The sequence below is a fragment of the Panthera onca genome, chromosome D3, assembly GCF_046562875.1.
Source record: "Panthera onca isolate mPanOnc1 chromosome D3, mPanOnc1 haplotype 2, whole genome shotgun sequence".
Classification (NCBI taxonomy): Eukaryota; Metazoa; Chordata; class Mammalia; order Carnivora; family Felidae; genus Panthera; species Panthera onca.
In genome coordinates, this window is record NC_138350.1 from 23,483,973 (window position 1) to 23,511,920 (window position 27,948).

General features: G+C 46.0%; 1 protein-coding gene across 4 annotated transcripts in view; it reads left to right on the forward strand.

The window, feature by feature from the left end:
* The window catches only part of TTC28 (tetratricopeptide repeat domain 28), a 630,964-nt gene that overhangs the window by 500,795 nt on the left and 102,221 nt on the right, over positions 1 to 27,948 (forward strand). For all 4 annotated transcript variants that reach the window (XM_078435589.2, XM_078435590.2, XM_078435591.2 and 1 more), the window contains 6 exons: positions 12,793 to 14,134; positions 15,420 to 15,943; positions 19,736 to 19,845; positions 22,078 to 22,207; positions 24,619 to 24,837; positions 26,800 to 26,965. In XM_078435589.2, coding sequence (XP_078291715.1) covers positions 12,793 to 14,134; positions 15,420 to 15,943; positions 19,736 to 19,845; positions 22,078 to 22,207; positions 24,619 to 24,837; positions 26,800 to 26,965 — 2,491 coding nt within the window. The remainder of the gene's footprint in view (positions 1 to 12,792; positions 14,135 to 15,419; positions 15,944 to 19,735; positions 19,846 to 22,077; positions 22,208 to 24,618; positions 24,838 to 26,799; positions 26,966 to 27,948) is intronic.

The window sequence follows — 27,948 nt, forward strand, 5'->3', positions numbered from 1 at the left end:
AATTCTTTTTATTACTATCTTCCTTTAAGGAAGGACCTGGCTTTGTTTTCATTATCTTTAAAAATCAGCACATGTAATATGATCTTGATAATATAACCAAAACAATGGAAACCAACACCAAAACAGATTGTCAGGAACCATACTAGAATGTTAGCAATGATTATTTCAGACAGTCACCAAGTAGGAGAGAGCTCTTCTGTATTTCATATTTCTGACATTGAATATGGTAACAGTAATCCCTTGGCTAAGAAATAGGAAATCTTATTTAAATGCCTGAAGCCAACAGGGGCTTATTTTTCTCACAACACAGTGTGAGGTATCTGACATTGGTTCAGAGGGTAAGAATAACAGGGGCTATTACTCTGCAACTAATTCTTTTGGCCTTTTACTCAGGCTAGTACCTTATGCTTCATGGTCACATGGTGGCTGCTGAAGTTCCAGGCATCATGACTTGTTCAAGTCAGCAGAAGCAAGAGATGCTGAGCCAATTGCTTCAGTATCCTTTTATTTATTTCAGAGAAGCGATTGCTTTTCTAAAATGCCAGGACACTCCTGATTTTGTCTACTGACCATGATAGTGTCTCCCTAACTGCAAGGGAGACTGGGAAAGCTTTCCAGCCCCACAGCCAGGGACAGCTAGGGGAAGCAGGAAGTTGAAAATGAGTGTTGGCTGAGCCAAACTTTGCTGTCTTCTGGAAGCCTTTTTTTGACATGTATTATTTGTATAATTGAAAAAATATACTTGAGATTATTATGTTCAATTTTGATCATTATGGAATCCCAGTAATGTAAAAATATTCACACCAAAAGGACAAAAAGAAAGCCACAGAAGCTTTAAAATTGTCTGCTCTGGCTCTTGACACTAATTGTATTCTGCATTAATGTTCCTGTATATAATCAGAGGAGAAGAGGTTAGGTGGTTCTTTTATTTATATGTAGGTGGAAGAAGTGGTTGGCCAGAGGTAAGAGTGTAGATGGACAGCTGACTGATCTGGCCAGATGGACAGACAGGGACCCACCCCTTCCTAACGTAGCAAGGTTGAGATATGTTAAGAACTAACAAATGTTCTGGGAAGCCCGAGTTCCGGTGGTTTCTACAGGTTCCCCTTATCTCGTGAGTCTACAACTTGAATAAAGGAGGTAAATGGGACTTCAGATTTAAAGCGGTTCACAAGAGCTTTCTAGTACATGTTTAAATATCATCTCTGTGCTATGCATGAATGAGCCAGCCTCAGGAGCCTCTAATTTCCCAAGTAAATCCCTCTCAATTAAGCAGAAAGAGAAGGAAAACTGAAAGCAGTAAATGGATTCACAGTTTTAATCCCATCTTGCTCTTTTCCATGTTTTTGAAATTGCCCTCACCAAAAGCCCATGTACTAATAGAAAAATGAGCAGAATATATGAATCACTTGTTTTGATAGCATTATGCTTAATCTAGCTAGAACACTTCACACAATCATAGAGTTTGAGTTTTCTACCCAGTGTGAATTTTTAAAATGAAGCCTTTCAGACCCGATTGCCTTGGGAAAGCAGATTTTATAATTTGCTCTCCAGCCTGGCTGGAAAATCCATCTGTCTTTGCAATTGAATTTGCAAAGTGAAATCATTTTTGAAGGGCTGTTCTTTTGGCCAGCTCTTCTGCTGCTCCTCCCTTTCCCTGTCTGTTTCCAGGGCTCCCTGTTGGTCTGGGCACACTGTGCCATCTTCTTGTCCTCTCTGGGCCGAGGGAATGGCGCATTCCTGGGGGATGGGCTTTGTCCTCACCCCAGATTGCACAGCTGAATTCTGCAGCACTTGCTGCCTCAGACTCTCAGAGGGGCAAAATAATTCAGGGGGAAGGTGCTGGGCGGGGGTAGGGGGAGGCATTGAGCCTGGGTTCAGGTCCTAGCTCTGTAACTTAGCGGCCCTGTGGCTTTTGTGAGTGTCTTCGAAAGCAGAACCCCTCCCCCCCCCCAACCCTGCCTTTGTTCTAGAGTCAAAGAAGTTAATGGAGGCCCAAGGACTTTGAAAACTGACAAGTGCCATGAAGTGTTTCATTGGATTCTGCTCAACAATTCAACAAACAGCTTTGGAAACATTGAGTTTTAGGTTACTTGAGGTCCATCCAGTAGACAGATTTAGGAGACTAACATTTCAGAGAGAAGTCCGAGCTGGAAATGCATCTTTGGGAGCCCACACAGTTGGTTCTTGGTGTCAGGAATTGAATCAGATCACAAAGGAGAGTTTTGTGTATTATTGTCACTATTATTAGTGCTACTACTATTTTTATGATTTAGGAAGGTTCCCCTCTCCCTTATTAGTTATCATAATGAAATTGGAAAGAAGCCCCGTTATAGGTGTCTTTTTTTTTTAATTTTTAATGTTTTTATTTAAATATCTCTACACCCAATGTGGGGCTTGAACTCATGACTCTGAGATCAGGAGTCAACACACTCTTCCGACTCAGGCAGCCAGGCACCCCTGTAGGTATCTTTTAATTTATCTTCCTAGTGAATTATATTTCATGGGTAAGAAACTGGTGAAGGCAGTCAGTCAGTAAGCCGGATTTTGACATTAAGATTCATCCAGTAAGCCAGATTTTAGAATTAAGGTTCCTAGTTTCTCAGTGTTTTGCTTAAATTATTGGATGCCAGCCAAAATACTTCCCAAATAATTAATTTTGATGATTTATTTTAACAACTTCAGCTGGATGACAGGACAGAAGTTGTCTTTTTTTGTTTTTTGTTTTTCTTTCAGATTATTAATTAGTGCCAGGGTATAAAATCACCTCAGAGTATCCAGTGTTGCTCACTGTGGTGTATTGACATTTGAGGGTGTGATGTTCTTTATTGTGCAGGACTTCTCCCACGTGGTGCAGGCTGTCTGGTCCCTCTGGCCCCACCCCCAACCCGACAGTGTGGGCTCCCAGATATTGTGACAACCGAAAATGCCCCATCTCATTTTCAAATGTCCTTGGGGGTGGGAGGAGTCTCCTCTCCTATATGCACAGACTGAGACTCTTAAGGAAATGGGCCCCATTCTCATGTCACATGCAGAGCTTGGCTATAATATTCTCAAGAGCCCATAACTTTGTGTTCTTCTTGGTTGAGAGAAGCTGTTATCAACTTCCCTTTGGTGTGCTTGCTTTGAAAATAAGATGGCATCTAAGACTTAGAGCGAATTACACTCTACAGTAAAATAATGGTGTAGGGAGTGGCATATTTTGATTTTGTTATTTGTAATATCGAGGACGGGGGTAACTGAAGCTGTTTGAAATAATATCAGCCCCTGGAAAATGGAGTATTACACCTTGGCACTTCACTATTTTATTTGATCTTCATAATCATCATCTGAGAGAGGTGAAAACAGGAGGCCAGGAAAAGTAGTTACTTTCCTAAGGGCACGAGACAGTGTTAGCCTCTACAGGCTAACATGGTTGTTATTATTAGAATTTCATATCTAAGTGAGAACTTCCTTGTGGCCAAAGCAAAAAGAGAAACACATGATTCTTATGAACCCAAAAGATGGGAGCATAGAATTCCTCAGGAAAGCTGAATTCTAAAAGAAATTTCTGGAGACATTTTTATATATGGGATTATGGTAACAAAGTTTATATTATAGCTAAAATTTTAGCAGCAAAGATTATAATAGATTTCAGTGTGCTTTTTCTAATAACAAATTTGAAGAAAAAATCAACTAAGCCTAGGGTGTTAAGATTAAACCTCAATTCGCTGAAGCCTGTTCAGTGTGGGTTCACGGTCATTTGTTCAAGTTATAGATGTCAGTGGTCTCGCTTGATTCAGGGCTAGAGTTCAGGACATCCAGAGGAATGGATGACTCAGAATCCCTTCAGGAAACTTCTGTTAGTAGGTGTCTTTCCCCTGACACGGACAGTTTGAAACTGTAGGTTATGACAAGGGCTTGGAGGGTTGATATCGGATGGTACGTCCATGAGGATGTGCTAGGGTCTGGTGCAGTAACAACAGCCCACAGATCTCAGTGGTCCAAAACAACAGAGTATTCTGTTCACACCCAGGCTACCACAGGTTCATGTAACGCTCGGATACTCCTCACGACTCCGGGCCTGCCACGGCTCCATCTTCCAATAGCAGCAGCGCCATCTGGAACGCGCAGCTTCGGCAGGCAGGCAGGCAGGGGAAGAGAGAGCACGGAATATCGTACTCCAGCTCTTAAGTGCTTCTGTCTGGAAGGAACACATCGCTTCCACTCACATCCCATTGGGCAAAACAAGTCCCTTGGCCATGCCTGAGTTCTTCTGAGTAGGAAATACACATCTGGGTGTAGAAGAGAACCAGAGGAGGGAGCATTATAGAGTCAACCCCAGATGAGGGGAGAAAGGCAGTTCAAACCAAGCAAATGCGATGGGAAAGTCAGGCATACCAGGTAGGGTGGGACTGAGCCACAGGGCCAGTGGGGCTGCTGCTTTGGCTGGTGTACCATACTTAAGGAGCACGGGGCGGGAACGGCTGGGTTGGTACCGGGTCCGCGCAAAGTCTGTAAATGCCATTGTCACTGGTGTGCCCTCTACTCTGCAGGCCAGAGGGACTCTGCAGGTGCTCCCAGGAGGTGGGACTGGCCCAGTTTTCTATGGCTCAGCTCAAGGGAGAAGCAGAACCAGTTATCTCTGCATTTCAGTGATTGAACCCCAGACCTTGAAACAAAAGAAATGTTTGTTTCGTATTGAAACGAACTCCCTGTAACATTCTCTGCATTGTTAACTTATGAGGGTGCTTCCCTCCTCTTATTGTGATTCAGAATGAAAACCAGGCACACTTTGCCTTCTCCAAACAGTGACTAATGGCGGGGCTGCGCCAGGCAGGCCCAGCGTATTTTTCACTCTGCTCCGGGCTTCCTACCAAGTTCTCTCACAGTGGCCGGGCCACAGCCGTTAGGGATGACTGTGCCTAGCACTTCCTACCTCATCATCCATCTCCGGAGCACCCCTCTCCAGCCACCTCCTTTTTAATAGGTTTAATTATTACTTCCCCTACTTCATGGTACAATTAATCTTCCCCACTGCCTCAGGATTTACAGCCGTACAGGCCCCGGGAATTTCCGAGCTGTTCACCTGCAGTCTTGGTTTTAACTCTCTGAGGGAAGTAGGAAGTGGGGCCATGTATGAAGGCAGTGAAATAAGTGTGGGCTCCAGTGGACTCCGGGCTGGCTTCTTGTCACTGTCATTCAGCACACGCCCTTGGGATGGTGGCAAGAGGGGGTGACAGAGGAACTAAACTGTGCCTCTGTTCAGCCTAAGGAGAGCCTTGGGGGCCAGGGGTTGAGCAAATAGGGTCTCTCTGTTTCTCTTTCAGCAGCATTGTATTTCCTGCAAGTTTGGTTGTCAGATGAATGAATTCTGAGGATCTAACGCACAAGGCGGTGGCTGTAGTTAGTCATATCTATTGTAGCTAAGAGAATAATAGATCTTTAGGTATTCACACCGCAAAAAAAGGTGATGGATGTGTTAATTAACTTGATTGTGGTAATCATTTCACAGTGAATATGCATATCAAATCATCACATTCTATCCTTTAAATATATACAGTTTTGTCAATTATACCTCAGGAAAGCGGGGTTAGAAAAAGACAGTTTTCAGTGGAGTCTGTCTGTGGGGGGGAGAGGTGGCGTATGAGGGATTTCCTCAACCTTATTATAGTGGGCTCCTCAGAACTGAAACAGAAGGGGAGGGCAGTTGGCACCTGGGACAGAAGTGCCACTGAACTCAGTGTCACAGAAGACATCCCCAATTGCTGCTGAAGCAAAAGAAGATAACAGGCCCTTAACTTCACTTACCCTTTGGAGGAACAGGAAGAGCCTGGTGGGTTGCATAGAAAAGGTAGACAGATGTAATTAAGATAAATGATGGCGGAAGAGACTCGTGGTGGCCCAAGAGTTCTCCAGAGGTGACGCCCCCACGAATGATTACATCTGCCTACTCCTCCTGCATTCCTACACCTCTTAGGATTTCCTGTTCTCTGATGTACACCTCTCTGCTTTAGATATGGATTTAGCCAGACCAGCAATTTGTTCTTTTATAGCTGCCACAAGATTGGTTTGCCACAACAGAATCCTAACATTAATGTAGAACGAGTGGGTCCAAAATCATGACCGCCTTTCACTGGAAGGCATTCCAGCTTCATTCCAGAAGGGCAACGGGTGAGAGAACACAGACTCCTGAGTCAGAAGAACCTAAGTCCCAGTATCAGGCCTGTCACTTGGAGCTCTACAGGCCCAAGTGAGTTCTTGAAACTTCTCTGAGACCACAATAGTGACCTCACAGGTTTGTTTTGAAGCATGAAGGAGATTGTCAAGTAGAGGGCCAGGCACTGGTTTTCAGAAGAGCTTACCTACCAGGAACATGCTTGTGGCTAAAATCACCTGAGAAGTTAATTTCGAAATTAAGTGCATGTAAAGATTTCTGTACCTTTGCTGTCCTCCAATGGCAAAAATAATGGGCTGGTCTCCAGGCTCATAAATAGTAACCTGAAAATGAGATAAAACATCCAGTTGGTTGCATTTCCAACACAGAGCACTTTGCTCTCGTGCCTTCGGTTCCAGCCATCTGTTTACTAGGCAGCTCTGTCCCCTCCTCCCCACTCCAAGCCTGGGGACATTTTAGGTACACTGTGGGTAAACTCTGTGTGGAGGCTTGAGAGGGAGAGGATTCAGGGAGCCAAATGAGCTGGAATAATGGGTGCCGATCTTTTGAAATTCAAGGTAAAACTCAATATTGTGAGCATAAATAAATCACAGCGGCAAGACAAGGCACTGTGTATTCTCAGTCCTCTCAGCCCAGAGAAGGGATATGGAGGCTGGTATACCCATACACGCTGGTGACCAGCTGATTTCTTTCTCGCGAGGTCCCAAAGACAGAAAAAATGAACTTGAATATCCACATCAGGACTTAGCTATGGGGAAGTTTCCTGACCCAAAAGGAACTACAGAAGGATGTGCCAGCACGGATCTCTCTGAACGTCTTGATTACTTGGCTTATCTTTCTGTTATGGAACTTGTCACACCCCCACACACACTCCCACACATGGTAGAGGGGATGGTATAATGAACCCCCACGTACCCATAGCCCAGTTATCACCATTTTGCTAATCTGCTTTCATCTATTTTCATAAATGCACCCACACCCACCCACCCACACGTGCTCACTTCTCTCCCCTCCTGGAGTGTTTTTAAAGCATACCACAGCCACTATGTCGTCTCATCTGTGAATACTTCTAGATGTATTTCTAACAGAGGAGAACTTCTTAGCACAGCTGCTGTCCCATGTACCCCCCCTCCCACCCAGGAGACTGATAACAGTTCCTTTATGCCTCCTGTTTGGAAGCAGATGGGCTGGTACAGCTGAGGGCCCGTGCACCTAGAGTCCCTCCCTCCACTCTGCCATGGCCTCACTTCCTCTCACTGGGAGAGCCTCTTCCGGCTCCCCCAGCTCACCATTTCCCTTGAGAATAGCTGGGGCTTTAGCTAGGCTGCGACAGATCCCACCCCGCTGGAAAGCAGTGGGAGAGAACAGATGAGCTCTTAAAGCCCCACTTGGATCACATACTATTCATAAGTAGAGCAATCATATTTTCAGTAAGTGAGAGGAGCACCTCCATTGTTTGTGGAGGCAGGCTGAGGCCCTGCTTCCAGAGAATTCACAAGAGAAAAGGCAGCCAGATGGAAGTCACTGCTGAAATGCTAAATGTTCTAACCGCAGTAGAAATTCTGCTTAGCTCATCCCATACCCCTTGGTCTTAGCTGGTCATGGCTAATCATACAAAGCAGACTGTATTGAGCATTTACTATGTCCCAGGCCCTTGTGCTGGCTTGTCTTAAGTATCATCTCCTGGGGCCTCCCAACAGCTTTTGAAGTAAGTATTCTTAATCCCAGGCAGTGACCATTCCTGATGCCAAGGCAGAGGCCTACCGTGGTGATGTATAAATCCATACGCATGTGTCCTTTCTCCACGTGCCCTTGTAGGAATGCGGCTTTGTGAGGATCTTCTGCCCCACTAATCTTCATTTAATCCCCCTCCCCTGCAGCACGTTGTCACCTAGCACACCCCTGCTGACAGGCTCTCTGTAAGTCTTCATCTGAGTGACGGCCCTGGAAAATCAAGCTGTGGTCTCGAAAGGGAAGGAGGATCTGCAGATTATCTCCTCAGCATGTGCAGTCACTCTGCTGGCAGTTCTCAGGGCCGCTTTTATGTTGCCTCAACAAAGAGAACGGCTGCCAAGAGTGTGTAATGTTCTGTTCAGAATTCTCCAGGCTGGCAGAGGCTGCGACAGTAGAGACACAGGGCAAGATGAAAAAGTTCCCATTTCAGCCAGGCCCATCGCCTCTTACCCTCACCCATGTCCAGAAGTCTGTTTTTGAGAATCTTCCGATGATTCTCTATAGAGCCTTGGAAGTGGCAGACGAGGAAGAAGGGGAGGAGGAAGGGGAGTGCGCAGGAGAGCTGGCTGGGGGTCAGATCATTTTGCCATCACCAGCAGGCAGTTTCTTTCACAACTCATTGAACCCTGGGTAGCCATTATCATCCCAACTGCTCCCTATTAACTAGGCCAGACTCTTGAGGCCATGCGAGGAAACAGAGAATTCCTTTCCTTTCTGTCTCTGTCTAAATACCGCCGGTACTGCGTTCAGACAGCACGCTGCAGGTCACAAAGCTTATTGATACACACTCTTATGATTCTCATACCATTTCTCTGAGATGGTGTAACCTGACCTAAATAAGAAAACAAAAATACCAAAAAGTTTTTAGTTAGGAAAGAAAGGGAAAGGAAGGGAGGGAGGGAGGAAGGAAGGAAGGAAGGAAGGAAGGAAGGAAGGAAGGAAGGAGGAAGGAAGGTTGGTTCAGAGACATCAGTTGACTATTTCAAAGGTACCCAGCCAGATAAGATGGGAGCCATTCCCATTGTGCTTTAAAACACAACTGCTGACTTCAAGTTCTGTGCCTTTTCCATGGTCATGTGCCTTCCAGACACTTAGCCAATTTCCTGGAGGATGGTGTATGGGGGGACTAGCAAGGGAGACCTGTGTCCTTGGTGGCAGGGAGCATGCAAAACACTCAAGCTTCCTCCACTGCCTCCATTGCCTTCTCTGAAGGGCTCACATGGCTTAACATCTTAACATCATCTTGGAAACCTACTAATGATCATATTGGCTTTAAAAACCATTGCAAAGAAATCTAAAAGCTGTGGGGGAGGGGAGGGATCAATGCAAAGGCTTTGCTGTGGGAGCAAGTGCTCAGGGAAATGTGGGCACCCCTGCTGCCCTCCCCAGCTCTGACTCTGTTCCCACCCACGGACTCTTGTCTGGGCAGATATTTTCACTCTTATTTCAGAAACGCAGAAGCTGGGGACAGAGGGAGCAAATGATTCATATCCTTGAAGAATTCCCGGCAATTTGAAATCTAAAAAATTTTCTTTTTATGTAAAGGCAGTTTAGGGATACAGGCCAAAATCAGGTCTTTAGAACTGAAATGTTTGTCACTAAGAATTTTTCACCACTAATGGGGTTCTAGGTGATGCTAAGGTATTGCCTCTTGGTTAGCTTAGAGTTTCTAACCTTGAGACAGGTTCTGAAAAACTTGATCCTTCCAGCAAGGATACCGGTGACATCTCCAACCCAGGGAATGACCTGACCCAATCCCCAGGAGTATTACTTTGCTCAATGGATCAGAGCTTTAAAAATACTTTCAGTAATTTTTAAGCCAAGTGTTATGCATTCATCATAGGAAAAAAAAAACACTTAAAATACAGGTAAGCAAAATGAAAAAATACCTGCAATTTCACCACCCAGATTATTACTGTTAACATTTAAATAAATTCTATGCTGTATGTGTACATACAAATGTAAGCATGCATGTACACATTAATGTTTTTATTAAAATGTACTGTTTTGTGGCCATATATTCCATTAACATTGTAATTTTTCCATGTCGTTATATAATCTTCTACTTCACCATTTTCTTTTAAATTTTATTTTGGAGAGAGTGAATGGGGGAGAGGGGCAGAGAGAGAGAGAATGAGAATCTTAAGCAGGCTCCACGCTCAGGGAAGAGCCCACCATGGGGCTTGATCCCACAACCCTGGGATCATGACCTGAGCCAAAATCAAGAGTCAGACAGACAAGGAGAGCCACCCAGGTGCCCCACCATTTTTTTTTTAAATTAAGTTTCATTTGTTCTAGGGCAAACTCAAAAGGGTTTTTTCCTACTTCACCATTAAAAAAAATTTTTTTAATGTTTATTTTTGAGAGAGAGAGAGAGAGAGAGAGAGAGAGAGAACGAATGGGGGAGGGGCAGAGAGAGAGGGAAACACAGAATCCAATGCAGGGTCCAGGCTCTGAGCTGTCAGTATGGAGCCCAACGCAGGGCTCAAACCCACAAACTTCAAGATCATGACCTGAGCTGAAGTCGGACACTTAACTGATAAGCCACCCAGGCACCCCCCCACCTCCTTCACCATCTTTAATAGAACTATGTTATTCCATTATATAGAAGACCATGATTTACTGAGTTTTTTTTTTCCTAATAAAATTTATTGTCAAGTTAGCTAACATACATTATATACAATGTGCTCTTGGTTTGGGGGATAGATTGGGTTATTTTTAAATTGTGAAATATTTTACACTCATAAGAAAATGCACAGACTAATTAACCATAGTTTGTTTAATCTCTACCACCTTGAGGATTTCCTTTCCAGGAAGCCTATTTTCAGCCTAATTTCAGTTACTAATATTTGAATTTCAGTCTGCAGTTTATAGTGCCCTTGCACATACATTATTTCATTTGATCCTTACCACTGGCCTCTAAGATTGGCATCGAGATTATTATTTTCCTCACTTTATAGATGAACTATGAAAAGTCCAGAGAGGCTAAATGATTTATCCAGTATCCTGAGTCTAGTTAACATCAAAGAGCTGGCTGGGCCCAGGGGTACACGCAACTCCTATGGAGGGACAGACCTCTACCCCAGGCAGGAGAGGACGTTGGCCAGAAGGGCAGCCCTCATGCGCTCCTCTCTCCCCATCTCGCCTCAGCGTTTCTGATGTGTGCTGACATTATTTGTTTCCTGACTGTCCCCCTTATACACCCTGTGTGCTCTCTGAGGGCAGCCTTGTGTCTGGTTTCACTGTCTGCCCCCTCTGCCTACCACAAGGCTTAGCACGCAGTAAATCCCGGCCCAGCGCATGAGCGAGTGAATGAAATGTGTCACAGAGATAAGCAAATTGTGGGGGCTGCATTTTGACAACTTTCTTTCTCGGCGTGTCTATTTTCAGTTCAGATGTTTAACAAGAACCCAGCTTGGTGTTTTTGTGTTTTTGTACTTCTGCAAGTTTAGGTCGTCACTGAAAAAGTCACACACTAAGTCGTGGAAGAGTGTGTTCAAAGCCAAGGGCAAGGAGAAACCTGTTTGTGTACTAGATTCTCTCCATCTTTTCCAGTGCCCCCTCCCCCACCACCACCTCACCCCAGGCCCCACTGGGATGAACCAGGCTCTGCTTAAAGGGGCCTGCCAAGTTACTTTGATGATATCCCTCCTTTGGACTACTTTATATTTTTTATATTGATGATCTATCCCATTTTGAACTGCTTGTAGAAACAATAGCTTAGCAGCTATAGCATAGTTTATGAGGGTTGTTTAAAGTGCTGTTATTATCGACTGTAAAAGCTATAGACAGAATTACAAGAAATTTTGGAACAAAAAAATCATTCAAATGCCATCACCTCACAAGGCGACAGTTTCCATTTTTGCATAATCCCCTCAAGGTCCTGTCCATGTGCGCACATTTATTTTCCTAGATGTTGTCACAGGGAGCGTGCGGCATTGTTTTCTGCTTTTTCCACTTATTAGCGGAAGAACCTTTTCCCCCCATTTTTCTACATAGACTTCATAATTATCTTTTAATGACTGCATAATCCTCTGTCGAGTTGATATACCAAAATGTACTTCCACAGCCCCCCAGTGTTGGCTGTTTCAGATGTTTCTGATTTCCCACTAATCTATAAATGCTGTAGTGAAGATTGTTATGTGAATAGCTTTTGCATTTGTCAAGTGATTTCCTGTGAATATATTCCCCGGAGTAGGATTGCAGAGTCTGAGCAGGACCGTGTTTGTGGCTCTTGTCATCGCGCTCCTGTACGGTCTTTTCTCCTTGATGTCCAGCCAGTGATGTGTTTACCAATTTCGGGGCAACCTCCTCAGTATAGGGTGGTTCCTAAGTTTTTTGTTTGCTAATTAAGTTGAAGGAAAATGGTATTGCAGGATGGCTTTATTTTGCATTTCTTTGATTATTAAAAGAAATTAGCATTTTCCCCTGTGGTTACTCTTTGTATTTCTTGGATGTGAGTTGTCTGCTCACACTTACTGTTCTTTGCCTGTTTCAGTAAATTGGGGTTTTGATTTTTTTTTTAATCAAACCAAGTGAAATCTTTATACACAATAGCTACTGGGTTTTGTCATGTACGTTTCACATATATTCCAGCATTGTGTTTGCCTTTAAATTTTAGATATTTATTTCAGTACAAAACTTCTTAATTTTGCAATCAAATGTGTCCTTTTTGTTTGTTATTTTGGTTTTCGGTTTTGTTTTCCTGTTGCTTCAAAGCTTAGAAAGCTATCTCCCCTCTGGAGAGCTGATAAATATTTAATGCTACCTTCTGTTACTTTAAATTCTCTAATTCATCTGCATTGTATTTGAGTATAAATTGAGTTGCGAATGACATTTTTTCCCCCAAATTGCTCATCAGTTATTCTAACCTCTTTCTATTCCTTTATTCTCTTTCTCAGGAATCATACACCAGATGAAAGGCGATTATGATACTGCACTGAAACTCCACAAGACCCACCTGTGCATCGCCCAGGAGCTGAGTGACTATGCTGCCCAGGGCCGTGCCTATGGGAACATGGGTAATGCCTACAGTGCTCTGGGCATGTACGACCAGGCTGTCAAGTACCACCGGCAGGAGCTGCAGATCTCCATGGAAGTGAATGACCGTGCCTCCCAGGCATCCACACACGGGAACCTGGCTGTGGCTTACCAGGCCCTGGGTGCCCATGACCGGGCCCTGCAACATTATCAGAACCACCTGAACATTGCTCGGGAGCTTCGTGACATCCAGAGCGAGGCCCGGGCCCTCAGCAACCTGGGCAACTTCCACTGCTCTCGGGGGGAGTATGTCCAGGCCGCCCCCTATTATGAACAGTACCTGCGTCTCACTCCTGACCTTCAAGACATGGAAGGAGAAGGGAAGGTCTGCCACAATCTCGGCTATGCCCATTACTGCCTTGGAAATTACCAGGAGGCAGTAAAGTACTATGAGCAGGATCTGGCGCTGGCCAAAGACCTTCACGACAAATTGAGCCAGGCGAAAGCTTACTGCAACTTGGGCCTAGCCTTCAAGGCTCTGCTGAACTTCAGCAAAGCTGAAGAGTGTCAAAAGTACCTACTGTCCCTCGCCCAGTCCCTGAATAATTCCCAGGCTAAATTTCGAGCCCTGGGGAACCTGGGTGATATATTCATCTGTAAAAAAGATATAAACGGTGCAATAAAATTCTATGAGCAGCAGCTGGGCTTAGCTCACCACGTAAAGGACAGAAGACTGGAAGCCAGTGCGTATGCAGCACTGGGCACGGCGTACCGCATGATCCAGAAATACGACAAGGCCTTGGGTTATCACACGCAAGAACTAGAGGTCTATCAGGAGCTGAGCGATTTGCCGGGGGAGTGCAGAGCTCACGGGCACCTGGCTGCTGTCTACATGGCCCTGGGGAAATACACAATGGCGTTCAAGTGTTACGAAGAGCAGCTGGATCTAGGGCAGAAGCTGAAGGACCCCAGTCTGGAAGCCCAGGTCTATGGCAACATGGGCATCACAAAGATGAACATGAATGTGATGGAAGAAGCCATCGGCTACTTCGAGCAGCAGCTGGCCATGCTGCAGCAGCTAAGTGGAAATGAGTCTGTGCTCGACAGGGGCCGGGCCTACGGCAACCTGGGAGATTGCTACGAGGCCCTGGGTGACTATGAGGAAGCTATCAAGTACTATGAGCAGTATCTGTCTGTTGCCCAGAGTCTTAATCGCATGCAAGACCAAGCCAAGGCTTACCGGGGGCTAGGAAATGGACACAGGTAAAAATGACAGGGGACGAATGTGGTCGATGACACGCACAAAGAGCATCTGTGGCAGTAATGGCAACTTAAGTCTGCATGACAGCTTGTTAACTACAAAGCATTTTCATACGTGTCTTATTTGGCTCCTCCGATAATTTTGTGAATGTAGCAGGGATGTTATTACCCTTATGTTACGGAGGAAGAAACTAAGGCCCAGAGAGGTTGAGTCAACGTCCAAGATTGCACAGCTTAGAAAGGACGACCCGGAGTCGAACCCAGGGCTCTCTGACCCAAAATGCAGTGCTTTTTTGACTGCATTCATAGTGAGCGGGATAAAAGGGATAATGGGAACAGGAAAGGTGAATGCATCCATTCAACTGACGTTTACCGAAGGCCTCTCACATTATACGAATTTGTGTTTATTAACATAACATCTATCCCCACCAATTACTAGGACTCCCACTTTATTGCTTTTAGGGAAAGCCATCTGAGGATGGCAGGAGTGAGTAAACATATGCTATCATCATCATGCCAGGCACCTTGCAGTGATATCTTGCTTAATATTTATGGCAGTCCTGTATTACTCTACACTTACTATGATCTGCTTTGGGATGTGGGATTTACTATCATCCAGAAACGGAGGCTCGGGGAAAGGAATTCATGTGCCCCACACAACTGGCTTGGTCTGCCGCCAACATCCATGCTCTTCCCAGCCTTATCATGTCATCTCTTAGCAGCACAAAAAAGACACACTGTTGGCCAAGGTGATGCTTTCCTTCTGAATGTGGGGAACACAAGAAGGTGTCTGTGTCTGCAGAATTTACGGCCCTTCCAGATCAGCAGGGGATTAGGGCTCCTGGAGTGGAGGAAGGGCAAGGGTCAAACTAAATCATCACCCACAGAGTGCTCTGAGGAGCTCAGGGTGAAAGATTTATAGCCATTGTAAAGTGATTTCAAAAACATAGTCTAAGCGGTAGTGGAAATTGGGAGGCCCAAAGAACCAAACAGTTCACTTGCTATCATTGTGCCTATTAATATATTTTATGTTTCCTCTGGGGTGTATATCCCATTGAATCTCAAGCTCTTGGGAAGGTCACTAAGAGATGACTTTTGAATTGCTTTCCAGATTATGAAATTCCCCTGTATCTCACTCTAAGGGCACATGATAGATTCTAGCTAGAAGAGGAGTTAAGAGCTTCTATAGTAAGTGACAGTGACAAATGCTTTTCATTTTCTCAGGGGCTTTAGCATGTCTGCACCTGCACAAAATAATATCATTGCTTTTCTGTCTACATCCCCACAGGGCAATGGGGAGCTTGCAGCAGGCCCTCGTGTGCTTTGAAAAGAGGCTCGTGGTCGCCCATGAGCTCGGGGAGGCCTTTAATAAAGCCCAGGCCTATGGAGAGCTGGGAAGTCTGCACAGCCAATTAGGGAATTACGAACAAGCCATTTCCTGCCTGGAACGCCAACTGAACATTGCTAGAGAGATGAAAGATCGAGCGCTGGAAAGTGACGCGGCCTGTGGCCTCGGTGGCGTTTACCAGCAGATGGGGGAGTATGATACAGCCCTGCAGTACCACCAGCTTGACCTGCAGATAGCAGAGGAAACCAATAACCCCACGTGCCAGGGGCGAGCCTACGGGAACCTGGGCCTGACATACGAATCCCTGGGCACCTTCGAGAGGGCTGTGGTCTATCAAGAACAGCACTTGAGCATCGCGGCACAGATGAACGACCTGGTGGCCAAGACGGTGTCCTATAGCAGCCTTGGAAGGACCCATCATGCCTTGCAGAACTATTCCCAGGCAGTAATGTACTTACAGGAAGGTGAGTGAAAAGGTCTGCGGTGGCCTCTCGGTGTACTCTGAGATCGAGTTCAGAGTCTACTCGGAAGGAAGGGTACACAGTTTGAGTGACCGCCTCTGCTTGGAGTGAGGAGCTCAGAGGCCGTATCATTAGTTCAACCCCAAACCGCGGTGCCCCCCCCCCCCCGGTGTTCCTTAACAGCACAAAGGCGTTCCATTGCCCAGAACATGTTACCCGGGTTGTGTAACACTGGTAGCCAGCTGCCCAAGGAGCTGATGCCCTCTCTGCTCTTCAGAGCCCTTGCCCTTGAGAGCAAACAACACTTTCCCATATAAGAGGAATCGTGTAAGATTTAGTCATGTGAAATTTAAGGGCCTGAATCCTAGGAAAACACCCACCTGTTGCAAGCCCTGTTGTCCTTCTAGAAAAGACGTAAACTGTAACAAAACTGTATAGAAGTCAATTTTGATGTGGCAGCTGAGATCTAATCCAGTCTGAGGGTCACTCCAGCAGTTGGCCAGGCTTCCTTCCCAGTGTATATTGTCCACAGTGCTTGAGCTGGTGCTGTGGCAGCCTTGTGCCTGGCACAAGTGACAGAAAGTGATTGCCCCTGCCACGACCTTCTCTTCCTCCTCCTTCCCTTCCCCCTCCACCACTCCCAACCCCCACCCCCGCCTCTGCTGCTGTCAGTTTCCACGAGGCTACTACTCGGGAAAGCACTTCCCCTCACACGGGCACATAACATCTTCCCATCCTGGGCGGGAAAAATGGCAGATACGATGTTCTTGGCTCACTAGTCAAAGGAAATAGTTGCCGACTTGAAGTAAAAACTCTCATTTATAGTTTCTAGGGCTCTTCGCATATATAGTCTCTTTAATCGGATTTAATTCTCACAGTAGCCTTGGGAGGTGTGTCTTTATTCCCATTCACAGCCAAATGACCTGAGGCTCAGAGAGTCCAGTGGCTTGGTCCTGACCATACGGTCAGTCTGGGGTATAATGGGGCCCAGCCCAAGGTTTCTAAGCCCAGGAACTACACAAGACCCTGTGTGGAGTTGTTTCTAACCTCCCAAGCCTCCTTGGGGACGCTGGAGCAGTCAGATATTCCCCCTTACTCCTGAGCCCCAGCTGGGAAGCCAGGAGCGAGGGAAGCAGGAAGCAAAGTGGAGAATGGGCCAGGAGCTGACGGTTTGCTGTCATCCTCTGCGCAGACCAGGGATTGCTCTGGCCTGCAGGCTGAGAGGTTACCGAGAGGCTGGGAGCCACTTCCCAGACCTTCTCTGGCTCCCACTCAATGGCAGCTCTGCCTCAATGCATTAAATATGAGAGTTGGCTTTTGGTTTCCCGAAACTTGACTGTGGTAAAATTCCAACAGACTGGGGGCGATTTTCAGTTGAATTTGGGAAACCTATTAAATTCAGACCCAGCATATGACAACCTCTCAGCTGTGTTCTTTTGTACTTCCTGAAATATTGTTTCCATAAAGCAGCTGCTTTTGCCCAAGACCTTGTAACATAATTCTATATTTATGGAAAACTCTCAATTTCATTTTTATTGTTTCTTGTAATTTTAAGTCTTGCAGAGATCTAAATTCTTATTGTGGCATCTCCCTGATGTCTGTTCCGTGGCTGTGCTCCACCAGAGAGCCTGGTGTGTCCCCTGAGCCAAGTTAGATGCCTCTTCTCATGAGCTGTTACAGGTGCGGACACCTGGGAGGCCCTTTCTTTTTTTTTTTTTTTTTTTTTTTTTTTTTAAATTTTTTTTTATTTATTTTTGGGACAGAGAGAGACAGAGCATGAACGGGGGAGGGGCAGAGAGAGAGGGAGACACAGAATGGGAAACAGGCTCCAGGCTCTGAGCCATCAGCCCAGAGCCTGACGCGGGGCTCGAACTCACAGACCGCGAGATCGTGACCTGGCTGAAGTCGGAAGCTTAACCGACTGCGCCACCCAGGCGCCCCAGCCCTTTCTGAGAGCTGAGTCACGTCTGCAGCATTTTGCACTGGGGGAACGGTTCAGTCAGAGACCACCTTGGCACTGCCTCCCTCTCTGGCTTTCGGAGAGGGCTGTGAGTCAGCGTCACCTTGCCCAGTGCACCAGAACCTCCCGGGTGGGACCTGCTCTGAGATTTCTGTATAAGTGCTCCAGGTGATTTGTATAGACATCCCCAGTTAAAGCCACTGGTCTTGTCCAGCTTTCTCTCTTTTTGCAAATGAAGAAAGAAGCCTAGAGCAATTCAGTGACCTGCACAGAGTTACATGCAGCTAGTTCCTAGCAAACCAGACTTCAGGGATGCTGGACGGGTGGGTTAGATTCCTAAGAGGCAGAGGCAGATAGGAACAGGCAGGACAGGTGCTATGTCTGCCTAGTAGTGGCTTTTAGTTCTTCATTGTTGAACCTGACTTTGGGCTGGAGTGTGTCCGACATGAGGAGATCCAGCGGGGAAAAAAGTCCTTGCTCACACAGAACTTTCTAGGGAGGCTAGCTACCTCAGTGAATTTTACTTCCGACTCATAGACCCAGATCTAGCAGGGATAGTCATATTGAAGAATGAATATGGTCAGCATGTTGAAGATTAAAACAACCAGTGTTCCCCTGGTTGTCACCAAGAACCATCTTCTTCCATCTGTGTTCCTATTCTAGGAAGTATTTTAAAATGTGAATAATTTCCAAGTATTATTTTTGTTACCCAGTGACATGATTTAAACATAATGTGGTGTTTCTAAGTTTTCTGAGCTATGTGCATTTTGAAATGCATACATTTTATGAGCGGGAACCTGAATATCACTTCTGTTATCATCTCAGCTGACTCCGTTCCTTTTCAAAAGTCAGAAATTGCATGGGCCCAGCATGCTCAGAGGCAGGCTCCCATGCACTCTAAATTAGATTCAAAAAAGGAAGTCCTTCCTTTGTGTGTATAGCTATAGTGTGGGAGCCTTCATGGTGTCTTCTGCACAAGGGAACTCCTGCGTACAGAGGGCCAAATCATGAGGACAAAGCCATCCTGAGAACCACTGAGTGGCCAGTACAATAAATGGTTGCCCTCAGATTTGGCTCCCACAAAGCCCTGGAGGTGGCTGGTGTCCTGGAAGCCAGAAGCTTGCTGTAGGTAAGTGACCCAAGCTGCAGGTGTCCCTCTGAAGGCCATTAGAATGAGGACAGTCTCATTTAAGGCTTTCAACTCATAATAGCACTTGTTCTACAACCCTGCTGGGGCACATCAAAGTCTCAGCCTTAAAGGAAAAACAGATTGGACATGAAATGCATCAGCGGCATCAGTAACAGAAGGCAGGGTCAGACTGTGTGAGCATTCTGCTTTGGGGAGAACATCAGATGTGTCTCCCATAAACACTGACTGGATGCTATGTACGTGAGATAGGAAGAAGTATTAGCTTGGCTTCTGCACTTGACTCTGGAACTGTCAGGAAAAAGCCTTTGCCTGCCAAAGAATTAAGTTAGATAAATTTATAGGCCAGGAGTTTTCATTTGCAAAGCTGGGGATTTCACATCTGGGAGGGGGCCAGGTTAGGTTCATTCATTTCACTGTTTCTGCCTGCCCTGCAAATCTGTTTCCTGCTGAGACCCATCACCTGAGCTCTTGCCGGGGCATCTTGGAGTGTCCTGGAAAGGTCGCTACCAACACAGAATCTGAAGAGAATGCTTACTCTGCCTTGGCTGATTGTACTTTTGTCCTGCCATTTATTTAGCTGTGTTGTTAGCATTCTTTATATCCACCTGAGGCAGAATGCCCTGCCAGGACTCCTTGGCAGGGTGGAATTGTCTTTTATGTGTCCTTAAAATTTCTCTGATTTCAGGTTTAAGGTTAGCTGAGCAACTGGGCCGAAGAGAAGATGAAGCCAAAATTCGCCACGGTCTTGGTCTGTCCCTTTGGGCTAGTGGGAATCTGGAGGAAGCCCAACACCAGGTGAGCGGAGGAACACCTGTCCCAGGTGGATTTTGTTTCCAGAAGCACGGAAGACCTTGGGATTACTGTCCTGGTAGTGATGACATTTGCTGGAAGGTGCTATAACCTCTACCCTTGGGTCAGTGTACAGGATCTCCGGCCCAGAAGTGTTGAACCATAGTGAAGATTCTTACTCACTTGTATGATAGATTTCTCAATGATTTCTTTGGAATTCCTATATTATGTGCTACTGTTCCTCATTAAACCGTAATATGAAATTACATGCATTTTATGACAGAAGTAATTCAGGAATTCGTGCCTTGGCATCCTAGAATGTTATGGTATTTTACTTTACTTTTTAAACTATTTTTTTAATTTTTTTATGTTTATTTATTTATGACAGAGAGAGACAGAGCATGAGAGGGGGAGGGGCAGAGAGAGAGGGAGACACAGAATCCGAAGCAGGCTCCAGGCTCCGAGCTATCAGCACAGAGCCCGATGTGGGGCTTGAACTCACAGACCGTGAGATCACGACCTGAGCTGAAGTCGGACGCTCAACCGACTGAGCCACCCAGGCGCCCCTTTACTTTTTAAACTATTAAAGGCAGTTTAAAGAATTAACTATTTCCTTGTTTTAAAAATTAAAACTTATATTGCTATAGCGATTTTCAATTTTTCAAGTACAGTCACTCACTGAATTTATTCTTCACATAACCCTGTGAGGTAAAATGACGACCATCCCGTTTACAGAAAAGAATCTGAGGCTCCAGATCTTGCCCAAAGTCACATAATTAATTAGTGGTAGAGTTGGGGATACTAAGTCTAAGTCTCTTAGTCTTGGAATTCTTTCCATTAAAAAAAATTGTTTTAATGTTTATTTTTTAGAAGGGGGGGAACCACGAGTGGGGGAGGGGCAAAGAGAGTGGGGGAGACACAGAATCCAAAGCAGGCTCGAGGCTCTGAGCTCCCAGCACAGAGCCTGACGTAGGGCTCGAACTCTAGCCGCGAGATCATGACCTGAGCCAAATTCTTTCCATTTTTTAAATTTGCATGAACTTAAAATTCTATGCTGTTTCCAGCATATAAATATTAGAGAAAAGTCTTGAGGCACCTGGGTGGCTCAGTCACTTGAGTGTCTGACTTTGGCTCAGGTCATGATCTCACAGTTAATGAGTTCCAGTCCCGCATCAGGCTCTGTGCTGACAGCTCAGAGCCTGGAGCCTGCTTCGGATTCTGTGTCTTCCTCTCTCTCTGCTCCTCCCCCACTTGCACTCTGTCTCTCTCTCTCTCTCTCTCTCTCTCTCTCAAAGAAATAAACATTAAAAAGAGAGAAAAGTCTTGTAGTCTCATTGGTGGAGAAACCACTTAAAGCAGCAGGATGGTGTCTTTTTTTTTTTTTTTTAAGTTTTTTATTTATTGAGAGAGAGAGAGTGAGCGAGTACGTGCATGCAGAGGGGCAGAGAGAAAGAGGGAGACGCAGAATCCCAGGCAGGCTCCATGCCGACAGCACAGAGCCTGATGTGGGGCTTGATTTCATGAACCATGAGATTGTGACCTGAGCGGAAATCAAGAGCCAGCTGCTTAACCGACTGAACCACCCAGGCGCCCCAGCAGGATGGTGTCTTTTTAGGAGCGTCAAGCATCTGGTCCTGCGGGTGTCCCTGTGATCGGGTGTGGCTCCGGAGGTGTTTGTCCAGGGAGGACCTGACCCTGGTCACTGTTGTGGAGGGTGGTGTTTGATTCGGCTGAACTGCCAGCAAAAAGCTGCCCTCCTCCTGAAAGTGTGGCTGCCTAAGCTCATTTCCCCCAGCCTCGGCCATTTCCAGCCTGCCTGCTCCCCACTTGTTCTCATTCCAGTCCTTGGGCTCCCTGAGGCCTTGGTGGTAAATTACGGCCACTTGATGACAAGGGGAGAGGCCTTTTGTTTGTTTTAATCCAAATCCGCACTTGACTAGATTCATAGCTGGGTTTTTTCCTCCCCCCCAACTTTCACACTGTAAGTCCATAACCTTTGTGTTTTAGATCCCCTATTCTAATTGAGCACATAAACTATAATTTATATGGTGTGATCTGATTGATGCCTTTTCAGGCTCACGAGGACCTAACTGGAAATAAAGATTCATCCTTTGAAACCTTCTAAAAAATCGTTTTTACGTTGTGCACCAAGTCGTGTGCAGAAGTTGTCTCTGGTCAGTGGACAGCTGGACGGTGGTTTCCAGGGAGTGAATAACGTTCTCTGTGTCCTGCTTGCAGCTCTACAGGGCATCGGCCTTGTTTGAAACAATCCGACATGAGGCGCAGCTGAGCACGGACTACAAACTGTCCCTCTTTGACCTGCAGACTTCCTCCTACCAGGCCTTGCAGCGGGTGCTCGTCAGCCTCGGTGAGAGCGGCTGGGGTTCCCGCTTCGTGCATGTGCACCTGTGTGTCTGAGTCGTTCGGTGATGGCTGTGACCAAATACGATCTGTTGTTACGACAGACAGTGAAGCCACGACTGCAACCCAGTCATTGAACCTTTGTTCGTTTCATTCAACAAATATCTGTGGGGCGCCTACTATGTGTGGGCTGTGTGCCAGCCCTGGGGGCCTGGTTCCTGACCTGAAGAAGCAGTCACCCCGTTGAAAGGCAGAAGTCAGTGAGTCCGTATGGTGTGACTAGAGCGAGGGTAAAAGAAACTCGGGTGCTGTGAGAACAAAGCGTTTTGGCAGACAGACCCAGGAGCTAGAGAAAGTGTCCTGGGGATAGAGATGCTTGAGCCAGGCGTTACCCCCTCAGGTTCCCTCTCACCGTTAATACCTGGGGGGAGTACCTGAGGAGATGCCTGGCCTCTTCCCTGTCTCCTCTGCCACACAGCTTTTACTTTGCTGTCAAGTGAATGTCTTTACCGTCTGGGTCTGCCCTCCGGGCTGGGGCGTGGTCAGGGGTAATTCTCCCGGGCCTGGGCGCTGCATCGCACTGGGGCAGCATGTATCTCCCTCACCGGTGCCTAAACAGTCGCCTCTTCCCGCTCCTCTGCCCTCTGCCTCTTCTCAGGCCTGTCCAGCTCTGCAGACCGTTTCCCCAAACCCAGAACTCGGGTGGAGGAGGTATTCGGCAGAACTGACAAGGTCTTGGAAGTTGGATGTCGAGGCCTCGTCAGTAACCTGGCCTCTGCTGCGTGTCTGTGAATGCTCAGAACTTCCCCTTGAAAAACGTATCTATTAAATGTGCTCATTGCCTGGGATTACAATTTATTATCTATTATAATCACAGTGTTAAGTCTGCCTAACACTTTGGGGCTGATTTTCCAATGTGCACAGAAATCATCCCTGCTGTTCCAGTTAATAACTTAATAGGGTAAAAGAACACATTTGCATACACACATATAAATCCCCCCTTTCTACTGATGCTGGAACTGCAGGAAGCTAGGCATCCTTGACGTGTCTGGGAGTGGCAGCATCTGGTCTCCTGCCTCTGCCTGCTCTCGCTTTGGACCCTCATTCCGGCAAATCCTCTATATCTCTGTTTATGATGCAAGCAAAGCTTCTGCATTATTTTCCTTCTAAACACTCTAAACAGCCCTTGCTTGAAAGCATGTTGCTTTCTATTTTTTTGTGCCCTCATGTTTGTGCATTAACTTCTAAAGTAGATAACAGACTAGTGTCTTAGGGAAAGCGAGCTCAGAAATTGGATTGAAAGACTAAGAAGAAGCTCTGAAAGAGAGAAGCGGTTTCAAAGAACTAAAGGCTTCAGAGGTTTAAACCCTTTCCCCCTGGGGACAACAAAAGCAGAGAAGAAGAAGTGAGTGTGTGGGAGCCTGGAATGGAATGAAGGATCAGCTCTCACCATAATAATATCACCTTTCTCTATGTGGTACTTTGAATAAGCTATCCAGGCATCCTCACACACAGCACCGCAGTTAATCTTTACAGTAGCCCTTCGAAATAGGCAGGGTGACTGTTAGGACCCTCCTTTTGAGACCAGGTCAATGAACGGGGAAGGGACACACTGAGCAGAGAGCCTGGCTTGTGTAAAGGCAGAGAGGTATAACTTGGGAGTGGGGGGCCGGTGTGCAAGTGGGGCTGGACAATGCGATGCATAGAGGGGCCACAGCTAAGGGAGATAGAAAGATGGTCAGGACTTTGCACATCCTGGAGGGTTTGTCTGCCAAGGCCAAATCAGAATCGAAGTTGAGCAGCAAAGCGAGAGGGGTAACCGAGTGCAAAGCATTAGGTCCAAATAGCTAAAGTGAAGGGGGTCAGATGCCAGGAGGCCAGGGAGCAGCTCAGGCTGTGGGTTGGAGAACGAGCGGGGCTGAGGACCATCCTCTGAACAAAGTTGACTCTCTTGGGGTGTGGCTGCGGATGGGGGGAAAGTGGCTTAGGGTGGTGTGGAATCTGAAACTGTGGGGTTTTATTTTTTTCTTCTTAATGTTTATTTTTGAGAGAGAGAGAGAGCATGCATAAGCAGGGGAGAGGCAGAGAAAAAGGGGGACAGGGGATATGAAATGGGCTTGGGGTGTCAGTAGAGAGCCCGATGCAGGGCTTGAACTCATGAACCAGGAGATCATGACCTGAGCCGAAGTCAGACGCTCAACAGACTGAGCCACCCAGGTGCCCCTGAAACTGGGGTTTTAGAAGAGTAGGCACTGTCCTTAGCATCTGAGGCAGGGGGTTGGGTTTGAAACTGAGACTCGGCCCCACATAGGGATGCAGAGACCGTGAGGTTTCTGCCCAGGGCCTCTGTGGCCGATGGCCCTCGGTGGACAAACACACTCCCCAGGGATTCCTCACCTTATGACTTTTGTGTCCTAGGCCATCATGATGAAGCCCTGGCTGTGGCAGAAAGAGGACGGACGAGGGCATTTGCCGATCTTCTGGTAGAACGACAGACAGGACAGCAGGACTCCGACCCGTACTCCCCAGTCACCATTGATCAGATCTTAGAGATGGTTAATGGCCAGAGGGCACTAGTGCTTTACTATTCCCTGGCCGCTGGCTACCTGTATAGCTGGCTGCTTGCTCCTGGGGCAGGTAAGACCTCTTTCTGTGGGAACCGGCAATTAAGACGCTAGACTGCGAAAGTCTGAGGAATAGAGGTGGAAGAGGTGCATTACCATAGATCAGACTAAGGAGCTGACGTCGGCTTTCAGCAAAACCTCAGCCACGGCGGATATTCCATGGCGGGGTGGTCAATTAATAAGACAGCCCAGCTTTCCCATTCGCCCAAGAAATTGCTGCTCCTCGCTGGTGAATGTGGAAGCATTTATCAAGGAACACGAAGAGCAGGAGGAGTAATTTCACCAGCAGCCCTATTTTTAGGCAGCTGTTGTTCATTAGCTAATAAAGCGCTGACTGTAAGTCCTAACGAGTTCTTTCTAGATATGATTTAATAATTGTGACCCTTTGTCATGGTAAACAGACTAAAATGAGAATGGCAACTCTTGTCACAGTATATAAATGAAGTCTTATGCTTGGAATTTCTGAGTTTAGCAGAACCCATTTTAACCAGTTCTGTTGTAAATCTATTTTAGAAGTAAAAACCCCCTTTGATTAAATCGGCATTAAATGTTCAGGCTGAAACAGTTTCACTAAATACAGAACCACTAATTAGCTGTTAGGGCCATATTTTTTGCATAATAAAATGCTGATGGCTTTACCACGTTGGAGACACCAGATCCAATTAGAGTTTATTGACTGGGGAAGTGGATCTTATAATTGGGAACCTTGAAGAATGGGCTTCTTGACTATCTGTAAGCCAGTTTCAAAAAGTTCAACTGCCAGAGAGAATTGACAAGATTTTCTTGATTGTGTTTCTATCCCTTTGATTAAAAAAAAAAAAAAAAAAGATACGATGGCTAAATGACAACTCTCAGATGCCTCTTGGCTTCTGAGCACTCCTGCCCATACATTCTGTGCCTCAGCCTTATTTTTTATAATCTTTTCCCCTTAATCCCATGTTTTTTTATGGGCTTTCCATAAAGAACATTCTGACCTTTCTATGCTGAAGGTTTTAGTTGTGATGTTCATGGTGACTTGGTGAGTGTCAGCTACAATGGAATGGATCCCTGTGTATCCCAGCCCCCCCAGAAGGACACCGGTACCTCGGAAGACACGGCTGGTGATGGAGGCATCAAGCTCTTTCTCTCTGTCATTGTTATGTTTTGGGGACATGATTTGACAGGTGGTATATCCAAATCTCTGTAATAATGAGCCATGTATAATGAGGCTCCTATTGTTTCTCTTTCCCTTCCTCTTTGCTCTTAATGAGACTCTGAAGCTTTCACTGGGGCTCTAATCCAATCAGAGAGGACCAGCATTTTCCGGGGCTGACACACCTCATTACCATTTGAGAATATGTCCTGTGTTTATTGCCAGAAAACCACTATGGATTGCTTCAGTTTCATGCAGCCATAATTTTTTGCTCCTTTAATCCATTAATGATGGTTGACCAGTTAGTCTTATTTAAAAATGGCTGAAAACATTTTTTATCTGGCCTTTGTACTACACATTTATTTTGCCTTGCTTTTGTGAAATGAAAGGTCTTTGAGTAACACAGTTTCCACTTGGCTAGTTGTATTTGTGTTCAGGATTTCAGCTTCTGGGGAGAATATACCTTGGCATGTTCATGCACTATTCGAGAAAGAAAACCTTCCCTATTTGGTGCTTCTGAGAAGCCGCTATTTCAAAATACATATGAAGTCACCATTCCATGAACTTCTGAGTATATCTACAAAAGCAGAAGCCTTATGTTGAATTCCCTGGTTTCAAGCACCAAATTTGATGGTGGAAGCTGTAGAAAGGGGTACTGACCAAATTTGGGAAAGCCCTCTCGTGACCTTGGATTTCAGGATTTCTTCACATTTCTTTGTGAAGGATTTCTTTCTTGATTGCTTTGGATGGCACGCTTGCCAGAGAAGGCTGTGCCCCACCCTCCACCTCTCCCTCCTGAGACCCCAATCTTGCATAATGTTGGCTGTGCCTGTCTTGTTTCAGGAATTCTGAAGTTTCACGAACACTACCTGGGTGATAACACAGCGGAAAACTCCGGCGACTTCCAGACTGCCAGTAGTGCGGCCCTTCCAACAGCCACGAGCTCGGCCCTGGAGCAGCACATTGCCAGTGTGCGGGAGGCCCTGGGGGTGGAGTCTTACTACTCAAGGCAAGTGGTACAGCGTCCCTAGCCCCTTCTTCAGATACAATCCTAGCGTCGTTGGTTTTTTTCTTTCTTTCTTTTGTAAACAGCCTGTTCCAGCTAAATGGAAGAAATCTTTGGGAATTTGCACTTTTGTGCTTAGTCTATTCACAGTTGCTGCAGGAGAAACAAATATGTGTCTCTGGAGTGCAAACCCCTTTGTGGGCTGTCTTTATTCTTTCTGGTAATTTCCTTTCAGACAGGGAAAGGCCTCATCGGAGATGCCCATTTTCTAAGGAGGGTTTGTAGAATGTTTAAACATAACACAGGACTTCAAATTTAACATCCCAGCTAATTAAAACTGAGATGATTTGGGGGTTATAAACCGATTAATAATGAGTTTGTTTGTTGTAGCTGAACGCCTGTCTGGGAAAGTAATTTGACACTAGTGACAGGATCTGTGCACAAATCTGTGTGCTGTGGGGATGAGGTGAAGGAAGTTGAACTCCTAGTATGGAGAACAGAGAAGGCACGTGCTTTTTTGCAGAGATTATAAAAGCTGTATGCTTATGGAAACATTTTATCATGATCGACTATTTTACATATGGAAAATCACTTCTACAAGCACCCTGCTTCTGGGGAAAATCAAAAGAAGGGGGTACCATAGAGCTGGGTGGTAGCAGAATTTCCTGGCGTCCCAGTCTATCCTGTGCTTAACAAGTGTCGAGAAGGTCCATATGTCAGAGAATCTGCTGTGTTAGCTGGTGTCAGGTCCCCAGGACATCTGCTTGTCTCTTGAGTGATTTCAGTTGCAAAATCATGGAAATCCTAAGATATCCCCATAATTCTTTAGAGACGCTTATCCCAGACTCCCGAGTGTGTGTTGGTCAATGCCAGCAGCTGGATTGATCTTTGAGATATTTATGAAGTTGGAGACGAGTTCTTAGATGCACTTGGATAATGTCATGTCAAGTGTGGAAGGTGCTGGAGGGTCTTCTAGCTGAACTCCT